General features: G+C 33.8%; 2 protein-coding genes across 2 annotated transcripts in view; one reads left to right on the top strand and one right to left on the bottom strand.

Annotated features, from left to right (window-relative positions):
* Positions 1-11,262: 11,262 nt before the first annotated feature.
* Positions 11,263-18,691, top strand: LOC148601196 (vitelline membrane outer layer protein 1-like). Its single transcript, XM_088554226.1, has 3 exons — positions 11,263-11,355; positions 16,778-16,962; positions 18,288-18,691. Exons 2-3 carry the CDS (start codon positions 16,888-16,890, stop codon positions 18,543-18,545), a joined length of 333 nt encoding a protein of 110 aa, XP_088410352.1. The 5' UTR covers positions 11,263-11,355; positions 16,778-16,887; the 3' UTR covers positions 18,546-18,691.
* A 1,997-nt stretch (positions 18,692-20,688) lies between these two features.
* LOC148601195 (phosphoinositide 3-kinase regulatory subunit 4-like) overlaps positions 20,689-27,415 on the bottom strand; it is a 47,474-nt gene continuing 40,747 nt past the window's right edge. The window contains exons 30-34 of the mRNA XM_088554225.1: positions 27,055-27,146; positions 24,758-24,862; positions 23,482-23,765; positions 22,756-22,931; positions 20,689-21,021 (exon numbers count right to left, since the gene is read on the bottom strand). Coding sequence (XP_088410351.1) covers positions 20,817-21,021; positions 22,756-22,931; positions 23,482-23,765; positions 24,758-24,862; positions 27,055-27,146 — 862 coding nt within the window. The 3' untranslated portion in view covers positions 20,689-20,816. The remainder of the gene's footprint in view (positions 21,022-22,755; positions 22,932-23,481; positions 23,766-24,757; positions 24,863-27,054; positions 27,147-27,415) is intronic.

Genomic DNA, 27,415 nt, shown 5'->3' with positions numbered 1-27,415 from the left:
AAATCTGGCCTCTGTGGAAAAAAATTATTCACAATTAGACATACCTAACAATCAGTTTTTTTTTTAAAAAAAAGTCCCTTGTCAAAACAGAAATAAAGAGATTGATTATATGTTACATACATGCACAAACAAAGGACTTTTTTTTTTGAAAGGTACTTTTAATTGTTTGTTTTGTTTTGTTTCTACGTTTACTTTCCTAAGTATCAATTATTAGTATATTCACCGATTTGTAAACAAAAACATGTATTAACATACATGAAAGGCTGTGGCTGTGTAGAAAAACATAAAAAAAGCGTTTATTAAAAGCAAAGTTTGTAACGTTCAATGTTAAAGCACATTATATAGAAACAATCGATTGATATCCGATAACTAAACTGGCCTCTTATGAATGTAAGAGTAATCCAGGGAACCAAGGTTATAGCGGTAATCAAAAGAATATAATCCAGGGACAAAGACCAGACATGGAAAACAGACACACACAATAAGGAACACAGAGTAACTAAAATCATACATACAAAGTAACAAAAGTAAATGAGCAACTCGGACTCCACTAAAAACTGGGAGCATGGACCAAGTGCACCGGTAGGGTAAGCGTCCTCTGCTTTTCTAGAAACACCCGCCGAGTTGCTCATAAAAGTCAAGTCCGGGGTAGACAAACGAGGAAAGGTCAACTATGACCCGTTGAATAAATCAGTTTTCATGATGCTGATGGACACATTATAACGATCGACGAGTTCATGATGACGACCATAAAACTTCTGTGGTGATGACTTCAATCTTGTAGCAACATAACCCTGTTCCAGAAGCCTATTTGTTAGACTTCTAGAGCGATACAAAAAGTCTGCGTAGTTTCGGCAAGCTCTTGCATAACGTATGAGTTGTGATATGAACACTCCATACGCAGGAGTCGAAGGGATGTTGCCACAAATGAAAGGAAAGTTGACAATTCTGAATGAAAAGTCATCACGTTTGTCGTAAAGTTTGGTCAATAGTTTTCCTTTACCATCGATTTCTAAGCCAATAACAGCATTATTAAAATAATTTATCAATTATCTTAATGCAAATATTCACATTGATAAAATCAGTTCTTCAGTAGTTAAATTATCTCAATAAGTTGGGGTGGGGTCTAGTAGAGATAGAGCGTTGGCAATGTCCTAAATTTATATCTTCCGTAAAAAATGAATGTTTTTTAATCGTTGTGCCGGCAGTGACGTATTGTCTATATGACATACAGACATACAGAAACGAGGAGGTTTGCTCTAGGTAAAAGGTTGATATAGACATGTCTCACTATACATAGAATTATTTCTGTCTTATTTGAGGTATTTACAAAATAGAAGTTATCAATGTCTGCAATAGTTCCAGAGTTCAAAGTATGTGATATTAAAACAACAAAGCAATAACAAAATATGACCCACGGAAATAAAGATAAAATGAATGAATAATATTTTTCAATAAATTAATTTGAGATAAATACTTTAATCTGATTGGTTAAAATAATTTTGTTATATCTCAATGAATAAACAAATATTGACACCCCCTATTTAGTTAAATTTAGAGCTACTCTTCTCATGTTTAAAGATAAAACTATGTTTTAAAATTAATTTATAAGAGTTGGCTATGAATAAAAATTTTGTCTATTGAAAATTAACATAAATTTTCCATGTGCATATTTTGTTTATTGCACTTCGAAAATATATTGTCACAGACTACTTGTAAAACAATATGTCTGTAAACCTTTCGCATTCTACAGAAAGTTGAAGTTTTGAGCAATTTATACATCTATTGCAGATTAATGGAGGAATAAAGAGCTATTATAAACATAAATGTTCAACATGAAAATGAATTTTTCAAGATCTTATAATACATAAACTTTGTCATGTGGAATTTGTAATATCTACTTATCAAAGATGTTCACAATTGGGATGGGGGATAGAGAAAAGGGTGAATGCGAGACAAGTAGAGAGGGCGGTTGACAGGAGAGGGGTGGAAGAAAAAGGATGAGTCGAAGAAAGTAAAAAGAAATGAGAGTAAGAAGTAAGAAGGAACCATGATTTGAGCAGAAATCAAACGAACTTATTCCAAAGGAAAACTATGATACACCAAGAGGCTCCTAGGAGCCTGAATAGCCCGCCCGGGTTCAATTTTGCCTTTCAAATGCAATAAATTTAACAAGAAGTTGTCCAACAATTTTGACTCAAGAAGTCTTTGGTAGGACTTATCATAAGATCTTTTCAACAATTGAAAGTTTCTTTTAATCTATCATAATTTTCCAGATATTGACTGAAAACTGTTTAAAAAAGTCATTTTTCCCCTTTCAATGCCAATAACTCTTACAAAAAGTCATCTGACAACTCTTATCCCTGAAGACTTTTGTAGTTCTAATAAAATGGATCATTTCACCTATTGAAAGAATTTGGATTACCCTAACGGTTTTGGAGATATATGTGAAAAACAACTGTCTGACCACTATGTTCTAATTTTAGTAACGACTGCCATGTTTTTGACGGATCAAAAAACCCCACATCAGTTATATGCAGGATACCCCAAGGAACATCCATTCCAATTTTATTTCAATTGGTCAAGTAATGTCAGAGGAGAAGATATTTGAAAGAAATAACATTAAAAATAGCAAAAAAATCGTTGAAAAAGGGCAATAACTCCAACATGGCTTAACGGTTTGTTCGTTTGATTATTGGGGTTTAACGCCCGAGCAGCAATATTTCAGCTATATTCAGGCGATGAACATGAAGTGGATGATAAAATGAACATGAAATGATGATGAAATGAAAAACGGGATGAGACACAAGGATAATGGGGTCGAGAAGTTTTGATTGCCACTAGAAATAGGGAGAGGTGGGTAGAGTCGGGCAATTTAGCCTCCTGTGGCGGAGCCCTATGGTTCCTACTCCAGAAGAATACCAGAGCAGGGTTTTTTAACGTGCGAGGAACGTGGCATCTTTCCCGACACGGTGCACCACTATGGTTTGCGGTCAGGTTTTCCGTATTATAGGCTGACAACCCCAGCATGTAACACGCCAGGGGTACCCCATTCCACCACCTGGGGCACACAACCCAGTTGCTCTGTGGACAGAGCGCCCGAGCCCCCGGCTAGGGTTCTGAGCACTATTTAGTCGCCTTTGACGACAAGCTTAGCGCTGCTATTCTTTTGACTACAGGACATGCATGGGTCTGGCTTAACGGATTAAAACCAAAATTTGACCAGAGATAGATCTCATCATGCTGAACACTTTTACTCATGTTCAGAACTTAGCTGAACATAACGGTTTTGTCCACTTTTGCTTGCCATAACTTTCTTCATTATCCACTACTGTCTCGATTTTGGTGGCCTTTGTTAAATGTTTTTTTTTCCTTATAAAGAGGGTTATCATTTACAATTTTTTTAGACTTGACCTATGGCACTTACAGGTATGGTTTGCATACTCTTCTTTTTTTTACATATCTGGCCCATCCATGTATATCCTTTCTAATTTTATCAAAAACAAAAGAATCCCCAGCTCCGATTACTCTTATGTATCTAAGACCGTGCTTAGATTGAGCTTCACGAATACCTATAATTAAATCTGCTTCAATGGACTGGCTGTCAAGGTCCCAGTTCTTAAACCATGTTTTAAATAGCATAAAACTTACCACTACTGCAAATATAACAGTAATGTTGATATGAAGTAGTTCTTTTTGTCTCTTTATCGATAATGATGGCAACACCACCAGCTGCATTATATGTGTGTTTGTGAGTTCTCGTAGACCATTCACAATCTGTTATTGCTGGTACCTATTCATGATAATTATTTTGCTCATTATCAAGACGTCTTTCTTCTTGACCTATTTTGATAAATATATGATAAATTTAAAGGACGGCTTTGCCAAAACAATGCTGGCTTTTTGTACCGTGTTAGCCTTACAATTACATATCAGGAACAGGCTTACCATATGTTGCTGCAAGATTGAAATCATCACTACAGAAGTTTTATGGTTGTCAATAATGATCATGTTAATTGTTTAATATGGTGTATCCATCTGGCAAATGAGAATTGATTTGTTCACCCTGTCATAACTCTCTTATATCTTTTGTATACCTCAGACATGACATTTTATGAGCAACTCCACAGGTATATCAAAAAAGGCAAAGGACCTTCCAGGGCACCTAGTCCAAGCACCCAGTTTTTATTGGAGTTGGCTCATTTACTTGTTATTTTGATTATTTCGTATTCCATATTACATGTGTCTTGCCTATCTAGTCTTCATCCTTGGAGACCCGTGCAGGTCCGGGTGTCAAAAGAATAGGACTGCAGCAGCGAAAAGCTTGTCGTAAAAGGCGACTATATAGTGCTCAGAACCCTAGCTGTGGGCTAGGGTGCTCTGTCCACAGAGCAACTTGGTTGTGTGCCCCAGGGGTGGAATGGGGTAACCCTGGCGTGTTGCGTGCTGGGGTTGTCAGCCTATAATACGGAAAACCTGACCGTAAACCATAGTGGTGCATCGTATTGGGAAAGATGCCACGTTCCTCGTAAGTTAAAAAAAAAACCTGCTGTGGTATTCTCCCGGAGTAGAAACCATAGGGCTCCGCCACAGGAGGCTAAATTGCCCGACCCTACCCTACCTTTCCTATTTCCAGTGGCAATCAAAATTTGTCGACCCTATTTTCCTTGTGTCCCGTCCCATTTTTCATTTCATCATTTCATGTTCATTTTTTCATCCATCGCCTGAATATAGCTGAAATATTGCTGCTCGGGCGTTCAACCCCAATAAACAAACAAACAAACAAACCAAATCAGAAAACAGATCCGGACACTGAATGCCAAAAGGAATTTAGCCCTTCTGTATTTCAAATTATCAGACTTTTCGTAACATTTTTGCTTCTGATTATTTAAAAGAGTAATCTAGGGAACCAAGGTTATAGCGGTAATCAAAGAATGTAATCCAAGGACAACGACCAGACATGGAAAACAGACATACACAACAAAGAACATAAAGTAACTGAAATCATACATACAAAGTAACAAAAGCAAATGAGCTACTCGGACTCCACTAAAAACTGGGAGCATGGACTAGGTGCACCGGTAGGGTAAGCGTCCTCTGCTTTTCTAGAAACAACAGTGTGAAATAGTATTCAAATTATTAAAAAAAACCAAGTGTTACCTACATTTACTCGCAGATTTTAAATTATCGAGCATTTTCCTCTGTGTTTACTTCATGTTTACTTCACTGGTGGCGCTCAACAACAGCTCTTCCCGAGCTCAACTTCTCCGAGCTGAAATTAATTGTTGCAAATATCTTCTTTAAAATGAGGTGAATATCTAAGATTGTTTAAAGAAATGTCTATGAGTTACATGTAAATACAAATGTATTGAAATATTTAAAATAATGAGGTATAAACTTTGCTTTCAAGTACCGAAGAAAACGTGTTATTTATTTTCATCTCTTTTGCTTTGGTAATTATAGTTATCTCATATACAAATACGCATGCCCAATCACGATTGTCGAACGCCTGTCTGATCGTTATTTACATCGCTTGTTCTACTTCCCATCAACAAATAATTTTCTGAAAGTATAACTTAATTGAACAAAATACATTTTACTAAGCTAATATAACATTATTTTCACAGAAAACACAATATTAATGCTGTAGGCGTATGCTTCTCTTCTACAGGCGTATTTTAACTTGGCAGACGTATACAGGCGTATTTAAGTATGACCTTTCAAATATGGGTATTTTAGGTATCCCGTCCCTGGAAAGGGAGGTATCTATATCTAAAAAAAAACTATCTAAATTAAAGAGTGCAATAGCCGATTTAGCGAATTTCGTTGGATACTAAATTTAAATAGAGATCGCTAAAATTTTATTCTAGTTGTCTTATAAGCTATATTTTAGATAGTTCGATATATTTAAGAGTCCTTGATTCTAGTTTTAACGCCTTATGTTTTGTTTTTTATGGCACTGTCACTGCTTTTTATTACACATTATGACAGAGCAGGTCACTATGTTTGGTTTTTGTCTGATTTATTATTAAACTGCATATACATTTCCGCAGTAAACAATGTTTTAAAATTTCCACAAATTCGAGGTTTAATTACTAGCAAAGGTGATTTACATGTATTTTATCTTGAATATGAAAAAAAATCCTCAGCTAAACTTTTAGATTACTTAGATATTTTATTTAAATCAAACCAAGCATTTAATTCATGCCTAGTAAATACGCGCAAAAATGTCGGATTTATTTAGTAATTACTTCTAATAACTAAAGTTCAATTACAACGTCTAATTCCTAATTAGGTTTATTAACTATAACATTTATATTGTAATTGTTATTTACCATTTTTCAAAATGCCTTTTTTTTCAAAATTTATATTCTATTTGCTGTCTTGTTTTTTCCATATTGATTTGATTATTAATGTAGTGTATTTGCATTTTCGGAGGACGGTGGGTAAATCATGATCTATGAAGTCTACGATGTTATTACTACTATAAAAAGTAGTCGGCATTTTGTCGGAGAGGGTAATCAATGGAACCTAGATTCTAGCGAAAATCAAAAGAATCCACGGACAATTACCAGACTTCAAACAAACCAAACAAAGAACGTAAAATAACCAAACTGATACATACAGAGTGAAAAAAATAAATGACTTCCTCGGATACTACAATACGGAAAACCTGACCTCAAACCATAGTGGTGCACCGTATTGGGAAGGATGCCACGTTCCTCGCACGTTAAAGAACCCTGCTATGGTAATCGATAGGAGAAGAAACCTTTACGCTCCGCCACAGGAGGCTAAATTACCCGACCCTACCCATCCCTCCCTTTTTCTAGTGGCAATCAAAATTTGTCGACCCTATTATCCTTTTGTCCATCCCATTTTTCATTTCATCATCAATATTTCATGTTCATATTATCATCCCTGTCGTGTTCATCGCCTGAATATAGCTGAAATATTACTGCTCGGGCGTTAAACCCCAACAATCAATCAATCTTGATGGATTAGAAAAAAAGCAAACAAGCTGTTTCGTTTTTTGTGACTTCTCGAAAGCGTTTGATAGAGTGTGGCATAAAGGTTTACTGCATAAATTGAAATATACAGCATAATTGGTGATCTTGTAAAATGATTTAAAAGTTTTCTTGAAAGCAGGGAACAAAGAGTTGTAACAAAAATACAAGTTCCCCCTTTGCGGTGTCTCAGCTGGAGTTCCACAAGGGTCTGTTCTAGTTTTCTATTATTTTTCATTTTTATGAACGATGTTTCTGAAAAGCTAATTCCATTGACAAGACGTTTTGCAGATGATACTTCATTTGGAGTTTCTGGAACCGATCTTATACATATTAAATCTATCATCGATCATGATCTTGCTGAACTAGGCGACTGGTCTGAAAAGTGGTTAATGACTTTTAATCCGGATAGGACGGAAGTCTTAATGATCTCTAATATGAGTATACCTCATATTAACATTAACTTCAATAATCAAGCAATTCCTATTATTGACTCTCATAAACACTTAGCTGTATCATTTATTCAAAATGACAAATGGAATACTCACATTGACAACATCATGAAAACGTGATGCGAAAGCTTAAATATAAAATTTGTAGGAATACTTTAGAAAAAAAAACGTTATCTAGTTAACGTACGGCCAATTTTAGAATATGCATGTGAAATGTGGGACAACTGTGTTGTAGTTTATTCGAATAAGTTAGAAAATGTGAAACTTGAAGCTACTAGAATTGTAACTGGATTACCTATTTTTACCCAGATAGATCTAATCTACCGCGAAATTGGATGGAAAACATTAAAATTTAGACGCGAGGGAAGAAAACTCCAAACGATGTATACACTTAACAACCGAATTGCACCTCAATTTCTGTGTAATTTACTTCCTCAAACAATTCCAAGTACTACTAATATCCCCTAAGAAATGATTCAGATATAATATTACTCTTCTGTAGACTTTCTGTAACAGAATCGTTTATTCCCTCTACGATAAGACATTGGAATAAACTAGATCAATCAACAAAAGATTTGGATTTGTTATCAAAATTCAAAAGCGAACTGAAACGTAATGTAAAATCCAATATCCCTAAACACAATGCTTTTGGAACCAGACGACTTAATATTGTTCTAACACAAATGAGAGGCGGAGCATCATTTCTTAACTATGACCTTCATAATGTAAACATTGTTAGTAATTCAAATTGCAGATGTGGATTCAAAGTAGAAACTTAATACCGCTATTTTTTTTTCGAATGTCGCTTTTACAGTCTCTTAAGGCAGGCATTAATGAATGATCTTGCGTTGTTACGGGGAAATTTGCCAATTAATCTAGAACTATTTTTATACGGACATGAGGATCTATCCAACGAACAAAACGTATCATTACTGAAGTCTATTTTTGAATATATTAAAAAAAAAACTCAAAGAGATTCCTTGTTGCTTAACTTTCTACTACTTCCGTTGAACAAGCACACCATGACACAAAAGAACACGTGTCATTTTGTTTATCTTTCTCTTCCATATTTAACTTTTTTTCTCCACTTTTTCACCTGTTTTATATGAGTAATTAAAAAAAATTATGTTTGCGTGCGCATGCTCATAAGATTATTGTATATTTCTTTAAGGGGAAAAGACTTCATAACTAAGATGTACTTGTGTCTAATGCTTTTTGTACGTTATTCGACAAATATTATATGTTGAAACTAAAACTCATACAGTATAAACAGTATGAACAGGAAAGGAAGCTGAAAGGTCAGATAAAATGAAAAAAAGAGTATGAAAACCTCTTGTAATGCACTTATCTAAATTGTCATTACATTTACTTCATTGTTATCTTAATGTACACGTTATCTGCGGAAGACTGCGAACACGACCAAGGAAACAAGTACTTAGTAAGAAATGTTCCATTGAATAATTATCTTAATATCTACCCACTCCCAGGCTGTTTCTAGAAAAGCTGAGAACGCCTACCCCACTTGTGCACCTGGTCTATGCTCCGAGTTTTTAGTGGAGTCCGAGTCCACAAACTTAAACAATTCTTAAATCTGAGAATATACTTCCATGGTAACTCCAATCATTTTTTTTTCATGACATCACAAGCAGTTGAGCGTATTCTCAGACTTTCAAGTCTTGTGGCACGGGAGCCTGGATTCCACTTTAACTGGGAAAATGAAGTAAGTGCAGTAGAATAGGAGTCCTCTGCTTTTCTAGGAAGACCTACCATCAACGAGTGCATGATGTCTACCGTATACATTTTGACATGATGACTTCAGTCTTGTGTATACAACACCTTGTTGAATCAATTAATTGTACAAAAGATTGAAAAAAAATATATTTAACTCCGTCAGGCTCTTGTATAAGGTACGATCTGTTATATAAAAATTCCATACACAGGGATGAAATGATTTTGCCATATAGAAATAGGACTATGACATTTTTAATGAGAAGTCATTGCATTTTGGTAATTAAAGAGTAATCAAGGGAACCAAGGTTATAGGGTAATCAAAAGAATGTAATCCAGGGACAAAGACCAGACATGGAAAACAGACATACACAACAAAGAACATAAAGTAACTAAAATCAAACATACAAAGTAACAAAAGTAAATGAGCAACTCGGACTCCACTAAAACTTGGAGTATGGACCAGGTGCACCGGTATGGTTAGAGTCCTCTGCTTTTCAAGAAACACCCGCCGAGTTGCTCATAAAAAGTCAAGTCCGGGGTAGACAAACGAGGAAAGGAAAACTTTGACCCGTTGAATAAATCAGTTTTCATGGTGCTGGTGGATACACCATAACGATCCACGAGTTATGAGACCTTCCCTGTGTCGATCTACAACAGAAGGCCAAATTATGAGGCAGACTGCTCAGTATCTGTAGTGTCAAGCACTTTGTGATAACTGGAATTAAAAAAAACAAGTTACCGTGATTTTTTTGTAGCAATAAGCCATGTTAAATGACCAGGTTAAGTGGCATTGTTTCTCTTGAACAAAATCAGCGATCAGGATATTTTATGATATTTGCGTAAGAACGATAAAATAGATTCGTAAGCACATAAACATAACGTACCACTCTTACTGTACCGAGTATCTATTGAAAATATATTTTATAATATATGAACAAATGTGTTCTATGAAATATTCCCAAATTAGACAACACTTCAATGTGTTTTTAGGCAGTTTTTTATCCATTAAAAGAAAGAGATTCTTCCAAGTACTATGAACTTTTAAATAAATGTTCCATCTATCTTTGATAAACAACGATGTGTGATGTTTTTGAGTCTGAATTTCAACCACAGATTTGCATGGAATTATTTAAGTGTTGAAATGTTGCAATGCTTTCATAGTCTGATAGTAATTGTGAATCGATGATTCCCACAGATTTTTAATGTTAAAATATTGCCCTTAAGTGTTATTAATCAACTAATAAGGATAACAACAAAATTTCCAAACACTAATCCTTTTTATAACCAGTCAAGTCCAAAATAAATCTGGCAAAATAGATGTATATTTGGCGGTCAAGGAAATCAGAGTAGCATGGCGAATCAATTGTGAAATATAAACACCATATGCAGGAAATGAAGCATATTGCTGCAAAGGTAAGGAAAATTTATGATATTAAAACTCGTCTCTTTATCACAAATCTTAGTGCTGAAATGACCACTGTTGTCAAATTCGAGATGTAGGTCCAAAAAAGAATGCAGAACGGTTAATAGTCTCCTTTATCTCGAGCTCTGGTGGATATATTGTCGGTAACCATTTACAGAAAGAAGAATTGTTGATGGACAATACATCAACAAAATATCTGTATGTAAAGTTAAAGGATTAAGCATCTTTTTTTTTTATTCTTTACGAGGTTCTGAAGAACTAAGAACACCCACACGTTTTCAGAATAATAACTTAACTCTTTTGTTGGTCAGTGCGCTTTTAAAAAAAACTCGGACAAAACACTGATGATATAATAAGACACTCCTTATCATGGCTGATCTTTTGGTCATTGTTACTCCTTGTCATATCCAGAAAACAGGCTACATGGGGTTATTAGAGTGAGGAGATTGAGATTTATTTGTGATTTTGAAATTCTTAATTATTCAATATAATGATAAAGTCTTTTACTATTTCATGCATTACACGGACGCGGAAACAGTACAAATGTTTGCAAGTATGTGTGCGTGACTCTTATCAACACACTTCATACTTCTTAATACCTCCTTGTCAAAAGTACATATTCTCGTAAGTAATTAAATGCTTCCTTCCGTAAGTTATGAGGAACATATAAGAGTGGGGCTAGTGCCCAAATCTTAAAAATTTTACCAGATGCGTGCCTTTTTTCTCACTTCCAAAATCTTTTAAGGTAAGTACATTACTTTTTTAAACTGTTTCTCTTATCTGTGTCACCTCTATACTTAGCAATGTTTCTGATTTTTAGCATGTTAAACGAAATTACCCGACTGCGGCGTAAACTGGACCAAACTTATTTATTTCCTATTACCTGTTCAAAAATTAGAATCACTCCAATATATTTGTTATTCTAATGAATTAGAGTCCAATACATTTTGATAGATTCGATATAAAACATTATTTTTGTTTGTGATTATTAGAATCTCGGAGGACTTTAATGACATCACAGTTCGAAAGTCAGGTTATAAAAAATAAAATGGTTTATTCAAAGACAGCCAATCATTCAGGATGCTAATTGCAAGTTTATTTTTGAAAGAAATTGTATTTGTTTTATATCTATTGTTTTTTTTTTTTGTTTTTTTTTCTTTTGTTTTTGCTTTGTTTTTGTTTTTTTTTGTTTTTGTTTTGTTTTGTTTGTTTTTGTTTTTGTTTTGTTTTGTTTTTGTTTTTGTTTTTGTTTTTTTTGTTTTTTGTTTGTTTGTTTGTTTTTTGTTTTGTTTTTTTTAGGGGGGGGTTCAAATATATAATGATTGAATGAATTGTCTTCTTAACAAGAGCATATAGTTTGTTATGAATCATCCCTTGTAAGCTCGAACGACTCCTTTTCTATTTTACTTGCTAGCAATTATAAATATATAATTGACATATTCCCCTAAGAATGATTAATAATGCTTTTCCGAGTGTTTCTCTTATTTTTGTCTCTTCTGAAAAACAATTGAATCATTTATGCATTTCTGTTGCTATTTCTTATCTTTCCGTTCATATTTCGTCCACGTATTTTTTACATATTTTTTTATGTTTTGGTGGGCAATTTTACCAAGATTGGACTGCGGGAGAGTCGTTTTATGTACTTTTTTTCACTGGTATTCCATTAATTGACCCTATACATTGCAGAACTATTTTACAAACTTGAGATACTTGTACTTGTTATGCCTATTTTACAAACTTGAGATACTTGTACTTGTTATGCCTATTTTACAAACTTGAGATACTTGTACTTGTTATGCCTATTTTACAAACTTGAGATACTTGTACTTGTTATGCCTATTTTACAAACTTGAGATACTTGTACTTTTTATGCCTATTTTACAAACTTGAGATACTTGTACTTGTTATGCCTATTTTACAAACTTGAGATACTTGTACTTGTTATGCCTATTTTACAAACTTGAGATACTTGTACTTGTTATGCCTATTTTACAAACTTGAGATACTTGTACTTGTTATGCCTATTTTACAAACTTGAGATACTTGTACTTGTTATGCCTATTTTACAAACTTGAGATACTTGTACTTGTTATGCCTATTTTACAAACTTGAGATACTTGTACTTGTTATGCCTATTTTACAAACTTGAGATACTTGTACTTGTTATGCCTATTTTACAAACTTGAGATACTTGTACTTGTTATGCCTATTTTACAAACTTGAGATACTTGTACTTGTTATGCCTATTTTACAAACTTGAGATACTTGTACTTGTTATGCCTATTTTACAAACTTGAGATACTTGTACTTGTTATGCCTATTTTACAAACTTGAGATACTTGTACTTGTTATGCCTATTTTACAAACTTGAGATACTTGTACTTTTTATGCCTATTTTACAAACTTGAGATACTTGTACTTTTTATTTTTAAGTCACGAATTTGTCGTTCAACTGCTAATTGTTTTAATGTTAAATTATGTAACTACTAGTAACTTGAAATAAAATCGGTTCATATCAGGGACATATGTTCAATGATTTTTTTCTTTATTTCATAAACATTTTCTTTAGTTCATAGAGCTATGTTTTGAATTTTTTCGATCGTCGATAAATTATTTATCTAAGAACCAGTCCACATACAATTTAGACACTGCCTAGGTAAGATGATTCATGGTGTAGAAAAACCAATGGATCAGACGATGCTTGTTTTGGTTACAAATGCTATATTTTTAGTGACAATAATCCTTTCTTTATTTAGATCTGTACTTTTGAGAAAATTACAGTTTAATCTCCCACTAAAATCAACCAAATCAAACCAAATCAAGAATGATAACTCTTGAAAAGTGCTAATTTCATGTACAATCTACATAAATTTTATCTCAAATGCGCAAATCCCAAAAGCAAAACCAAGTTTACCGGTTTCTGAACAAGAAATAAAACTGAATTTGGTGGGTTTTTGACATGCACGAGTCACCTGCTGTCTGATGTTTATAAAGACTGCTACTAAAATACTATTCGATTCAATTGTTTTTAATATTAATTTTTGCAGTATGTTGTTAAGAGTCGTCGACGCGACCGGCTTATTTGGTAACTATTCTGGTGTTGCAAGTGGGAAATGTTAGTTCCCCTCTCAGATTCTTCCTTTTCCGTCGACAATTTTCTACGCAAGATGACGATGATCTTTTTGAATCTCTTCAGTCGGAGTTTATCCGACGATGAGGAATACATAGACATATGTTCTTGGTCGTATCGGATTGATTTATTGAGTCCATAAAATCAAATGATATATATGGAGGTACTAAATAATTGGTTCTCTATCACCATTTTCATACATTGAACTTAATACACGTGCCTGAAAACATCCTAATATAATTTTGAATATCTTTAGTATTTATGATGCAGATTGGATAACTGTATTACATGCATCTGAAATAATCGTGTCACGAAAGATACAAGACTAAACATCGTCACGTTTTTATGACACATATTCATTTTTTTTTTATGTATGGATCTCACTTCTTGAGTCCAAGACAATTTTCGCAGCAAGATTTCACTAAATTACAGACACTGTTTTGTATTGGACTTCTTTTGTGTAACTTAGAAATAAACGCACATTATAGGCTCAACTAATTCGAAGATAGCTTGGAGCTCTTTTTCTATCTTTTCACGGCTTGGCGATACGTGACACATGTTTTGGCTACAGATATTTGATAAAGATTGCTTGTGTTGCTGAGAGGGAGCCAGAATAATGTCCAAAAAGCTTTTGACTAGCACAGACGACCTTTCTCCGAAGATGAGATTCGTATTTCCTCTTTATCGCTGGGGTTTGGTGCAAAATGTCGAAACTGCCGACTGACATATTCCATCTTTTGAAGGGACTGATTTCTTTTGCTAGTGATTAACTCTTTGTTTTCTGATCTCATTCTTTCACGTTGATTCTGATGTTGTCATTCCACTCTATCTATTGAATTGTTTGCCAACTTGATATTACAATGTGAGTTCTCCAGCTATGTTTAAGCGTAATGGTGTCGGACAGCAACACTTAAGACTGCTATCTCGGGTTTTGAATTTTATCGACATGGCGAAGGTCGGACCGCATTGTAACCAAATATGGTGGACATGCATCCGGTATGACTCTTGGTTCGATGTGAGACATATTCATATTTCGAAAGTAATCAAATATGATCAATATGCATCCGTCGTGATTCATCTTCCTAACTTCCAAACTGGTAACGCCATTAAAACGGGAAAAAGAGTAGAGAGGAATGCCCATGAATGGGTTCCTCCTTAACTCTTTAGTTTTTCGTGGAGTGGGGACTGAACTGATGGCACTATACTACTAATATTGGAGAACTGAAATACATTATTGATAATTCCCGTCTTCCCATATATTATCTCCATTCCCCATCCCTATTCCTACCCCCATTCATAATCCAAATACCCCATCTCCCCGTTCCTCTATACTGCTTGAGTTGCTTTATCGTAATATGATGTTTTGTGTACAATAAATTAGTGAAACAGTTTAAGCTTCGTTTCGATATGTTGACCAAGTTCGAATATCGGCAACAAAATAAAAACAAAAAACAAAAAACAAAAAAACCGAAGCCTCTGCAATCGGATGGTTTAAATATGACAATCTATATACACAATGTAGCGAACCGAATAAAAAAGGTAACGCATAAAAACTGAAGATTAGGGAAACAAGACATCACACAAAATAAAGGAAACTCACAAGCAATTTGGACTCTCACAAACAAACAAAAAAACGGGAATGACATCAGGTGATCCTGAATGGTAAGCATAGTGTAAGCGACAAAAGGCTACAACAATGAGACGCCATTTTAGAGAAAAGTAATACTGTATTTAGAAATCATTACGTGAATTGATTATTTTGGTATTTTAGTCATAAATGCGATTTCGAGAAAACTTCTATGAAGTTGAAATGTCACAATGCTAGTGCCGATGATTTGCTAATTCAACTGAAATTTCTCTCAACATAAAAAAAAACACCGCAATAATTACTGAACGTACAGTTTCAAAATTTAAACTCGACCCTTTCTATCGGTTAATTAATTTGGTCGATTTTTATTTATTTTTTTATTTACTTTTATTCATTGTGTTTGAAATTATAATGTCAGACCGTTAAAATACATGTAGATATTAGCTCAATTGTTATGATTATCAGTTTTAGCAATATGTTCTTGAGGGGCGTTTTCGTTTTATTGGTATTACTCATTTCGCTGCAAAAGGCACTGATGCATAATAGTCCATCATATGTGCAAAAGTTAAAAGTTACTAACGGACAAAAAAAATGGGGCAGATGGGGAGCTACTGAACGATGCATTCGAGGTTCATATGCTATTGGATATGCATTCAAGATAAATTGTATACACTTGCTTTCTTCGTTTTGATATCAAGATAAGAACAGTACTAATCCGTATGAAAAAAAATGGGTGAATAAGGAAAAACTCTAAGACATCAATTATATTTCACTATCTAATGATGAATTTACTTAGAAAGTTGAATATTTTAAGAATGAGGTTACGGTCCTAGTATTCTTGTGAGATCGAATACGCAAATATTTCGCGCGTTTCTGATGGATGGTTATTGCTTATGCAAGCTCAATATTGTTTCTCTTCCACATCAAAGGGGTTGTAGGGGTAGTCGAAAGAAGAATAGAAAACTATGACACGTTTAACAAATCAGTGTTCGTGGCGCAGATGGATACACCGTAACGATCCACGAGTTCATGCTGACGATCATAAAACTTCTGTAGTGATGACTTCAACCTTGTAGTAACCTAACCCGGTTCCAGAAGCCTACTTGTTAGAAGTCTAGCGCAATACAAACAGTCTGCGTAGTTTCGGCAAGCTCTGGCATAACGTATGAGTTGTGATATGAACACTCCATAGAACATAAGACATTTAAACAAGATGGGAACATCCAACCTTTATAAATAACAAACGTTTTATGGTAGAAAGTTACGAAAAGTATTCTTTTACTTGATATAATTTAAGTGATGATATTGAATCGCAATGCATTAATTAAGCATGTTGAACGTGGCTGTGTATGTGAACGAACATTTTTTTCAAACAAAGGTACTTAAAACTAGATGCAGTAGAAGCATACGTACATTAATCTTAATATTCATTTTATTTTTCAACTGCAGATTGAAGCAAAGCGGGGTAACGGTGATGACAGTTCGCTTAACGGGATAAAACTACTCTGTGGTAATTCGGAGGGATCAAATGGGCAATCTGTAGACTAATTAGTTGGTCCATGGGGAGAGTGGGAAAATGCAATCCACTGCTCGAACCGTTGGTATCGTTTCAGCTCCAGGTAGAGCCTGACCAAGTGAGTAATTTGTTTTCAATTTTGAATCGACAAATGATGTGAATTTATCTTTTATACTTATTGAAAAAAAAGATATTCTAAACAACCCGAAAAATACAATCTATTTTGAGTGCAATGTATTGAATTTTGCAAGTATGGACCATATTGAACACCGTATGAACAATAAATAAATCAGGTACAAAATACAAAAAAAAAATACTAATCATATACATTGCAAATTTCGATATATACACTTGTTTCAAGGAGAAACGAGTAACCTATTATCAGCAGCATTATTATGAAATACATATTCGAAGAACTCAATCCAAAAACACTGTTTACCAGAAGTATTCAAAACCAAAATTATCGAAATAGGAAACCATGTGCAATACAAGAAATATAGCCTGATTGTTTTATATATTTTGAAATTTGAAATAATGCAAATTTTGATAAATATAATGAATAAAATCCGATATATTCGGGTCAGACAAGTCGGAATACTGCGTTGGTGAATATACCCTCGGTGACCCTGGGTCCAACCGCATTGCCATCGATCCAGTGATTATACAATAACAAGAATGCTACGCGTAGCCATATGTCCCCCGCCGCTGTAGAAAGAGTTGAATTACAAATGATTGACACTTGTATAAATAGCAGATTCAAAACTTATGTGCTTTCATAAGTCCATGTGGCGAATCAAGGTTAATGTATCTTAATGAATCAAATTAAGTTAGGTTAAGAATTCTTCATGCAACAACAAAAAATCGGCAAAAAAAGAACGTGAAAAATGAACAAAGTCCCATAACTCCCATAAAAATCGTCGAATCAAAATAGCGGTTAAGTATGGTGAACTACATATGGTGACAAACAATCCTACAAAATTTGGTCAAATTCCGTTCAGTGGTTTCTGAGGAGTTGCGTCCACAAGGTGTTCCTATTGCAAATAATGTGAAAAATGAACAAAGTCCCATAACTCCAATAAAAATTGTCAAATCAAAATAGCGGTCATGTTTGGTGAACTACATACGGTGACAAATAATCCTACAAAATTTGGTCAAATTCCGTTCAGCCGTTTTTGAGAAGTTGCGTCCACAAGCTTCGGACGCACGGATGGACACCAGCATTTCTATGTCCCCACTCCGCGTTGCGGCGGGGGACAATAAAAAAAAACTACCAATCATATATATTATCATATATATTTCAAAATGCTGTACACGTGTTTCAATGAGCAAACTCTCATCAGCAACATAAGTATCAAATATGTTGGAATTCTTGCTTAGGGGACTGGTAAAAACATAATTATTTACAATATAACTTCGGTGTTATCTGCTTTCAAATCATTTCAGGGAAGTCCTTTTGGTGCTGACTCTGCCGCTAATGGCATCAAGTTCAAGTGTAGACGAAAGGACGACTCCGGTAGAACGAAAACAATAGGACATGCTGGATTTTGGGGTAGTTTTGGATCCTGGAGTGAGGAATGCCAAAAGGGAACGGCGATTTGTGGATTAAGGACGAAAGTGGAACCACCACAAGGTGGTTTCTGGAATGACGACTCAGCTCTGAATGATGTTCAATTTGTTTGTTGTAATTTATTGGAAGCCTAAAAGAGTTAATAAATAACTCATTATTTCGTGTGATTGATATGTGTTGCTTCGGTTGCTGCAAAAATATTTAACGCAAACCGTATACTTAAATGTTGCATGTTCGATCATATCAGGCTTTGAGTGAAAATTAAATTATTAAACTATTATCTCTTCTTTTCCTATACATAAATACTTGACATTTAAATCACAAGTATGTACTCAGAAACTCAATATTGATAAACACAAATAAAAACCTCCTGCCTCGTTTTGATACAATATGCCAGTCCAATATGTTCCTTTTGCTAACATTATATTATTAAAGATGCTATCATTTTTTATATCATTTCAAATAGACAAAATAGTAGGATTGTCATATATTTGTTCTTTTCTTATTTTATTCAATAACTTTATTTCATCTTATTTTCATTTTCATTTATTTTGAAATCCATATATTGAACAACAGAGTGAATGGAATCAGTAAGACATGTGATTCACAAAAGTAACCACTTGAGGGTTACTGTTATAACCAGGAACATCGTTGAGTCTGATCATTAGATCTCAATTTCCGCTATTTGGAAAAAGGGTAGAAATATGTTGCAGTTGGTTTTGAGACTGAATATGGATAATGTTGATTTCAAGCACTGTAACATATTGATTATTCTCCTGCGACTTTTTCCGGTGAATTTTTTAAACCTGTGATTTTTTTCTTGTGACCTTTTTTTCCAGTGATTTTTTTCCTACAAAAATTGACTTTTCTTCCTGTGACTATATTTCTTGTGACTTTTTTTCCAGTTACCTTTTTTTACTACCAAAATTTTGACTTTTCTTCCTGTGACATTTTTTTTCAGTTTACCTGCAAAAACACTGGTATGATGTTTTTTTCTGACATATTTCAAAATATTTTCCCCGAGTGCTATCTCTTTTCAAGAACAACATTTATAGGTTTCATAATGATTGAAAGATGAATATCGCAAAATATGTTCTTAAGTTACTTTATTTCAACATCATACCAAACAAGTCTCTTGGGACTTTTCTGAAACAATGCAAATTAAAATCAGTAACAATTTTAGATAAATGCTCAATAATTAAATTTGATTTATATGGACCACTCTGGCTGGTTGGTTCATTAAGAGCTAACCAGGTTATTTGTATAACATTGATTGGTCTGTGGTCCATGATTCAAATACAAACAAAATTACATTTTGATAACGATTTTAAATACTCAACTGGACAAATATCCATTACATTTTAAATCATAGGTTCCTGTTCTAATTTAAGAATAGGTTATACAAAATAATCGGGTAAATGCCAGATAACTGTTTACAACCCTGTTTGTGGTTAATTCGTGCAAACTGCATCAACCAAGTTTTTTTTTCTTTTTCATATCACTTGTTCAAATATTAGAAACATTCCTTAAATCGACCAGAGTTTGCTGGCAATGGGCAAAACTAGTATGTTTACTTATTCAGATGAGATAAGATCTTCTTTGTTTTTTTGGTCCAAGCCATACTCTGTGTAGGGGGCTTACAGTACCTGAGCTGATCCTCACAATTATACTTGTGATCTTTCATCGATCTCATTTCTGATCAGACAAACTGATCCATTAAACCACTGAATGCCCCATGTTCCAATAACCTATGATCAGTTAATATATATTTCAGATTATATTGTTTCACTTTTCATTTTTACACATATTTACTAAATAGTATAAATTTAGACATTAATCCATTTATTTTCCTTTTAAGTAAAAAAATATTTTTAGTTCAAAGTAAATTTAATACGTCACTTTATTTGATTTCTACCACTTAAAATTCTGCAATTTATATGAACCAATCACCTGTCATTTTACATTACAAAACCGCAATCAGATCGGTTACCGGTCATCAGTTATCACTCCTTCAGTGATCAATCAATCATGTCATTGATCCTTCAAAAGTTGCCTGGATCAGTTCAGGAACTATGACAGCATTCTTTATATGTCTATGGCTCTTTGGTAGTTTTCCCCACATTTTCATATCACAAATTCCATAGAATTCCCATAGATAGTGTAGGGTAACAAAATTAAGGCACACATACACACCCAAGAATACAAAATTGTTTTGGGAAACAATATGAAAATACAACTAATAAACTTAAATGGAAGGATGAATCAATGTTGTCATAGTGACATTGTATATATAAAATATTTTATTCAAACAATAAATAACACAACAGTTAGATGGAACTTTAATTAGCCCTGTAGGTCAATTTGTATTGCACAATCCACTTGACCTTCAAATCACCACTTGATGTCTATTTCCATACTTTCACAACACCATCACGTGAACCAGTTATTACAAGACATTGAGATCCCACACATGTATTAATGTCACTTATAATGTCACGATGTCCAGGAGCAGGAGTGTCTGGACCACATCGGGGAATGTCATCAGTGGTAGTTGTCTGTTTCTTTGTGTATGTTTCTATAATAACTTCTGTTCCTTCTATCAAGCGGGATCTGAAATAAAACATTTTTATCTTTACTGTCAATGAATTAATTTAGATTGTTCCTCTGTCCAAGAACACTCAAAATATAACTTTAAAGGTACAGTATAACACATAATCTAAATGCATGTCTTATCAAACATGAAGTTGTAACTTTACGATCTATGAAAAAAGAACTTGTAAATAACAGCAATGTCAAAGGTCAAGGTTAATAAGGTTACAGTGTGTTACACATATTATTTTACACATTACAAATTGATCACACATACACACACACAAAGTACAAAACAGGTAAACAATATATCATTGTAAAATGAATGTTTGACAAAACTCAGACAAGAACTAAAGTACTCAAAGTCAAGGAAGAACTATAACCTTAAAATTAGACAACGGAAAAACTGTAAACAGTGGTCGCTAATTTTTGCAGATTCTGTCAAGTTAATTTATTCTTGGGAATCAAAAAAAAAGCATCTTATGTTGTTGAAAGTCATTTTGAAGGGACTATTTTTCCCCATATTTGTCCAGCACAAAAATAGTGAAAATTAGTACATTATGAAAATTGATAAGTTTACATTTAGTAATTTTTACAAACTGTGGGAAATTACTTAAAGGTAAATGCAAAAACACTTAAAATCCATCAAAATCTTCTGTTCATGGTATGGACCTAGTACAATACCTTACAATTCCATCTCAAAGGATTGAGTAATCACTTTCAGAGTCATTCCAAGACTTGACTTTGATGGCATGGAACCTTGCAATACAATTCATAGAGATCCATATCTATACACTTTGATGGCATGGAACCTTGAGTTATATGGTTAAAATTTATGAATGCTTCTTTCTTCTTTTTAGCCCTTTTAGCCCATCATTCCAAAATGGTTGGGGCCATAACCTGACATCTATACAAACCTCTTTTTCACAGAATGAAAATTTGAAAACCTGAAAACTCCAGAGTTTTTATAGCAGCTGTCCACCTGAGAATCAGACAGGGGTTGATTTAAAGTGTCAAAAGGTCATATATTTTAAATTTTAATACAAGTATGTAGTCAATAATGCTTCACAGTAATTATAATTAAACTCATCAAATGTTTCATAAAAACTGTCTCCTAGTGGCATAGAAAACTAACAAAGGAATGCAGTGACATTTTACCTTTTAGCACTCCAGCTAAGAATCATGCAAAATGTGATACATGATTGTAGGGCCAACAAATTTTTATTTTTTATATTTTGTTTAAAATGTTAAAATTAAAAGAAATTAACATGTGTTTTCCATATAACTCATGCTCATAAGAGATAAAAACTATATAAAATGTACCAAAGGATTCAAAATCAAGGGAGATAACTCCGTAAATGACATTAAAATATAATAGAAACTGTTGGATTTTAAATGTGGATTATCTTGTAAGAGCAGACAGACTGCAATGAATAATTATACATTTCATCATATACAGTATACCTATAAAGCAACTTAATAACGAAAATAAAAATGTGTAGCCTTTTAAAGAATTTGCATGATTCTTACAAAGACTTCAACTCTGATTTTGTCAACACATTACTTGTAACTACTTCGACCTCAAACATCTTTTCAAAAATGGTTATATATGAAACACCATTGTCCATTACATCAATAAAATATCTAAAACTAACTTATATAAAAAAATAAAAAAACATGATCTTATTTCCTATGAGTAACATAATCCAAATTTAGTACCATTCTTACAAAAATGGTTATTAATAAATTCCTCACCTATAGCTGACACTAGGCTGGCTACCAGGATCTAGAGCTGCTGGAGCCATGATGTAGGAGTTGGCAGGATAATTAATGTCCCAGAATCTAACCCTCATGTCAGAGCTAGCAGTCATCATTACTACATTATTATCTGTCATTACCATATGCATACCATAGACTGAGTGGTTACTAGCCTACATAGGGAAACACATGAATTTACATACTGATTAGCTGTTAATGTTCATTTATGCAGCCTTAGAAATTGTCACCAGCCTAACAGATATGGCTAGTAAAAATTCTGGTGGGCTTGCACAATTCAATCAATTGTTGTCAGAAATTCATATGGCATAGATTTTATTTGTTTTTGGTATAACATTATTATTTTCTTAAAGTGCACAAACTGGAGAAATAGTAACTATAGAGACCTTTGCTATTCAAATTTCCAAAAATGTGAAATCTTTACAGTATTTAAAGTCAAAGAATAAAATAGGCACTATAAAATCATTCTCTTATTAGTTTTATCCTTAGAATCATATACATGTATATACCCATATGACACAGTTCTAAATTATACTGAGTTTGATGCTTACACTCTTTTCTATTTCAAAGTTAGGTACCAACTGTTTAAACCTACAAATAAGGACTATTAGAAATCATGGACATAGCATCGCGGAAATAAAACAATCAATTTAATTTGGAAAGGGAATTCCCCGATCATAAGCATGCAATGATCACATTTCACACCTGTTTTTGAGACAGTGGAGGAGCTGGGCTAGCCCATAATGCCTTGCGTCTAGCCCCAGTTTCTACATCCCACATGGAGACTTCATTGTTTCCCTGTACAGATGAGATTATCCAAGACTGCTCTTTGGGGTGAACAATTAGTTTCCTGATCCTTGCTCCTATTGGATGATCTATGGTCGTTATTGGCAACTGAAATCTAAGATCCCAACAAACATGGCAGCCACTACTGGTCCCAACAGCAAACCAGCACTGGGAATGATGAACTGCACATGTGGTTATCAAACCTACAATTATATTATAATAGTCTGAAAGAGGAGAAATTTCAATATTACAGTCAATGTTTTGCTGACAGTTATAAAAAGTAATAATAATATTCTTCAAATGGTCAATGATTTACAATTAATGTTCAATCTTCAAAATCCTTGAACATTTGCTCACCTTAAATTGAAAGGAACATGAGAAGAAGTAGAGTAGAAGGTTACAAAATAAAATTGCCTTCGCCTTAATTGAATACCAATTTAGATGAGAAAGTTTTAAGAAGGAGGAGGGATCATATCAATGCACAAAATACAGTACAATATCCTTTTAAAACTGAAAAAAAAATCCCAACAGTTTACATACTGTCCTGTTTTGTCTGAGTTGTCTAAAATAGTATACTAACCATTTCATGTCTAAGGATATGAGAAACATGTAGTGCAGAAATACACATACTGATTAGGCCAAATAAAAAAAAATAATCCTAGATTCTCATCCCCTCACAACCTGATTTTCCAGCCCCATAAAAAGTTTTATTTTAAATTTTTGTCCAATCTTAGTCAATATCTTTGTAACTGACAGCATTTCTCACTAAAACTAAAAGCTCACTCTCCCTCCCAAAGCTTTGAACAAAGTTGGATGAGAATTTTTTTTATTGTGGCCTTATGGACATGAAAGGTCATTCAAAGTAAATTTCTAGGTTCTCTGGCTATTTTTGATGAACCAGGGATGGAGGGATGTTTTTTCGCTATGTATTGTCCATTGAAACATGTAAAAGCAATTGGGTTAATTTTTTACATTGTGAACAGCCAGAGAATGGATGAGAGAGGTACTTTATCATTTCTATTTCATTCATATGGTATTAAATTTGGTAAAATGCAACTAAGAAACCAAGAGGTAAGATAAAAAACCCATATTTTTTTTTAGTTGGCCTTAATTTGCTAGGATGACTGTTAAGGATCAGGACTAATGAACCTTTCAAGATTTGTTTTGTTTACATTTGAATTGTTTTTATACTCACCTTTTCTGGGATCATTCTTCAGTTTCCAGACTTCCTTTTTTGATCTTAGATCATAACCAATTATGTAACCATTCACCGTAGCATAGGCTAACACAGATTGGGATCCTAGAGAAAAAAATCATATTTATCACATTTGTTTTTATTGGAACAATACTGAATTTACATGAGAAAATAAAACATGGTGTGCTTTATTAGCTTCTTGCATTAACATTTCACCATGGCAGTTGACCTTTAATTAAACATGAGGAGATAACTTGTTTTTCTACAATAACAGATAAGGCATGGACCATTTGATTTCCTGAGGTAAAGGTCAAAATTTTTATGTTGACCATGTGGAAACTTTTTCACCCAGTGAGGATCAGATTATTTTTTCAAATACCACTATTACCAGAAAAAATATTTTTTTATCATTGGTAAAATGTGGGCCAGAATGTTTTTTTTTTCCCTAAAATATCCAAGAAAATCGAATAGGCCATGCCTACAATAATTTTTTTTCTCAAAATTCGTGAACAATACATTAATACATGCCTTTTTCATCAATAACTAAAGCCCTCAGAGTGGTATTAAAGTTTTGGGTGATAACAAAGGTAATGTGAAATAGGCTATGTATCAATTTATAACTAAAAAGTATTTTCCATTAAAGACACTGGCCTAGTATGTGTTGACCGATGATAAAGGATTCAATATTGAAAGTGCTGTCATAATCTCTTAATCACACATATGCATAAGGGTCTTGAAATTAATAAAGACCTTTCAAGGAGCATGTAAAGCCCTGATAAGGAAGTACATGGTGTCTTGATATCAATATTGTGTCAGATTAAGTTCATATTTTTAAATTAGGCAGATATGACATTTAGACTTGTTATTGTATTACAGGAACAAAATTTGATGGACAAACTTTCATAATGAAGTTACTCCCTTTCATAAAAGTAGTAGCCACAAACCTGAACTTTAGGTGCTAAGGGCCAAAGAATAAACACACACACAATAACAAGAGGCTCCCAGGAGCCTGATTCCTTCACCTGGTTAAATTTTGCCTTCTAAGGGCAATAACTCTAACAAGAAGTTGTCAGACAATTTTGACTCCATTTGATTCATTGGAGACTTTTGTAAACCTTATAATAAGGATCATTTCAGCAATTGCAAGCTACTGGCTAAACCTAACAGATTTGGAGATGTATGCAAAAATCTGCTGTCTGACCCCATTGTTCTATTTTTAGAAATGGCAACCATGTATTTTCAGTGATCAAAAATCAGTCATTTTGTTAAGGATACCCTATAAAACAAAAATGTCCACTTTCATTGAATTTTGCAGAATAGTTTCTGAGGAGAAGATTTTTTAAAGTGATAACATCAAAAACAGCAAAAAACATCCAAAAAGGGCAATAACTCCAATATCGGTCAACAGATTTTCACCAAAATTTAATCACAGATAGATCTCATCATGCTGAATACTTTTACCCGTGTCAGAATTTGGTTAAACCTAACCGTATTGGAGATATATGCAAAATCTGCTGTCTGACCCCAATGTTCTATTTTTGGAAACAACAGCCAAGTTTTTTAACCAATTAAAAATTCAAACGGTCATTTTGTTAAGGATACCCTATTAAACAAAAATGCCAACTTTCATTGAATTCTGTAGAGTGGTTTCTGAGGAGAAGATTTTTCTAAGTAATAACATCAAAAACGGCAAAAAATGTCCAAAAAAGGCAATAACTCCAACATGGGTCTACAGATTTTCACCAAATTTTGACCACAGATAGATCTCATCATGCCAAATACTTTCACTCTGTCAGAATTTGGTTAAACCTAACCGTATTGGAGATATATGCAAAAAACTGCTGTCTGACCCCTAAGTTCAAGTAACGACGGCCATGTTTTTTAACAGATCAAAAATCCAAACGGTCATTTTGTGCAGGATACTCTAAGGAACACCCATCTTAAGTTTCATCCAAATCCATTCAGTTGTTTCAGAGGAGAAGATGTTCGAAGAAATTATGAATTGCTACGACGACAGACGATGATGACGGACGCCAAGTGATGGCAATAGCTCACATGACCTATGGCCAGGTGAGCTAAAAAGTTGAGCAATTTTCAGGAAATAAACATTGCACCTTCAGTCCACACAGTCTACGACCTAAGCTGTCTCAAAATAAAATGCATGTAGTGACCATATTGGATTTTTCAGAAAAAAAAAAGGACCATTAGAACCCCATCAAAGTTATTCAGCATTACTAGCCACTTGGTATCTGCTTGATATATGACCTGTCTTAATCAAATATGTAAAATAAACATACCAGTATCATAATGTGTTACATCCACAATATTACCCAATTCTTCTTTGTTTATCTCCAGTTTGTTGACTGGGTTGACTTTACCACTTTCAATCCTGGTAAAACAGAAACAACTTATTATATTGTTACTACCTTAAGTGCATCACAAAATGTGGTATTTCCTCACTTTTAAAAAATATGACCCTATGATCATGACCTTGACCTCTGACCTTGAAAATCAGCAGGTTTCCAGACTTTAAAAGACTAATTTGTTTCATGAGTGGTCAAAATCTATTGAAAAAAGTATTCACAAGGTGTTACAGAAAAAAAAAATAGCTCTGTGATCTTAATGAAATAGTAATTTTGGTGATATAGTTCGTTTAAT

The sequence above is a fragment of the Perna viridis genome, chromosome 12 (genome assembly GCF_037379345.1).
Source record: "Perna viridis isolate PV_CMFRI_1.1 ecotype Kerala chromosome 12, ASM3737934v1, whole genome shotgun sequence".
Lineage (NCBI taxonomy): Eukaryota > Metazoa > Mollusca > Bivalvia > Mytilida > Mytilidae > Perna > Perna viridis.
Note: the sequence above shows the minus strand (reverse complement) of the source record. Positions and strands in the feature narration are given on the sequence as shown.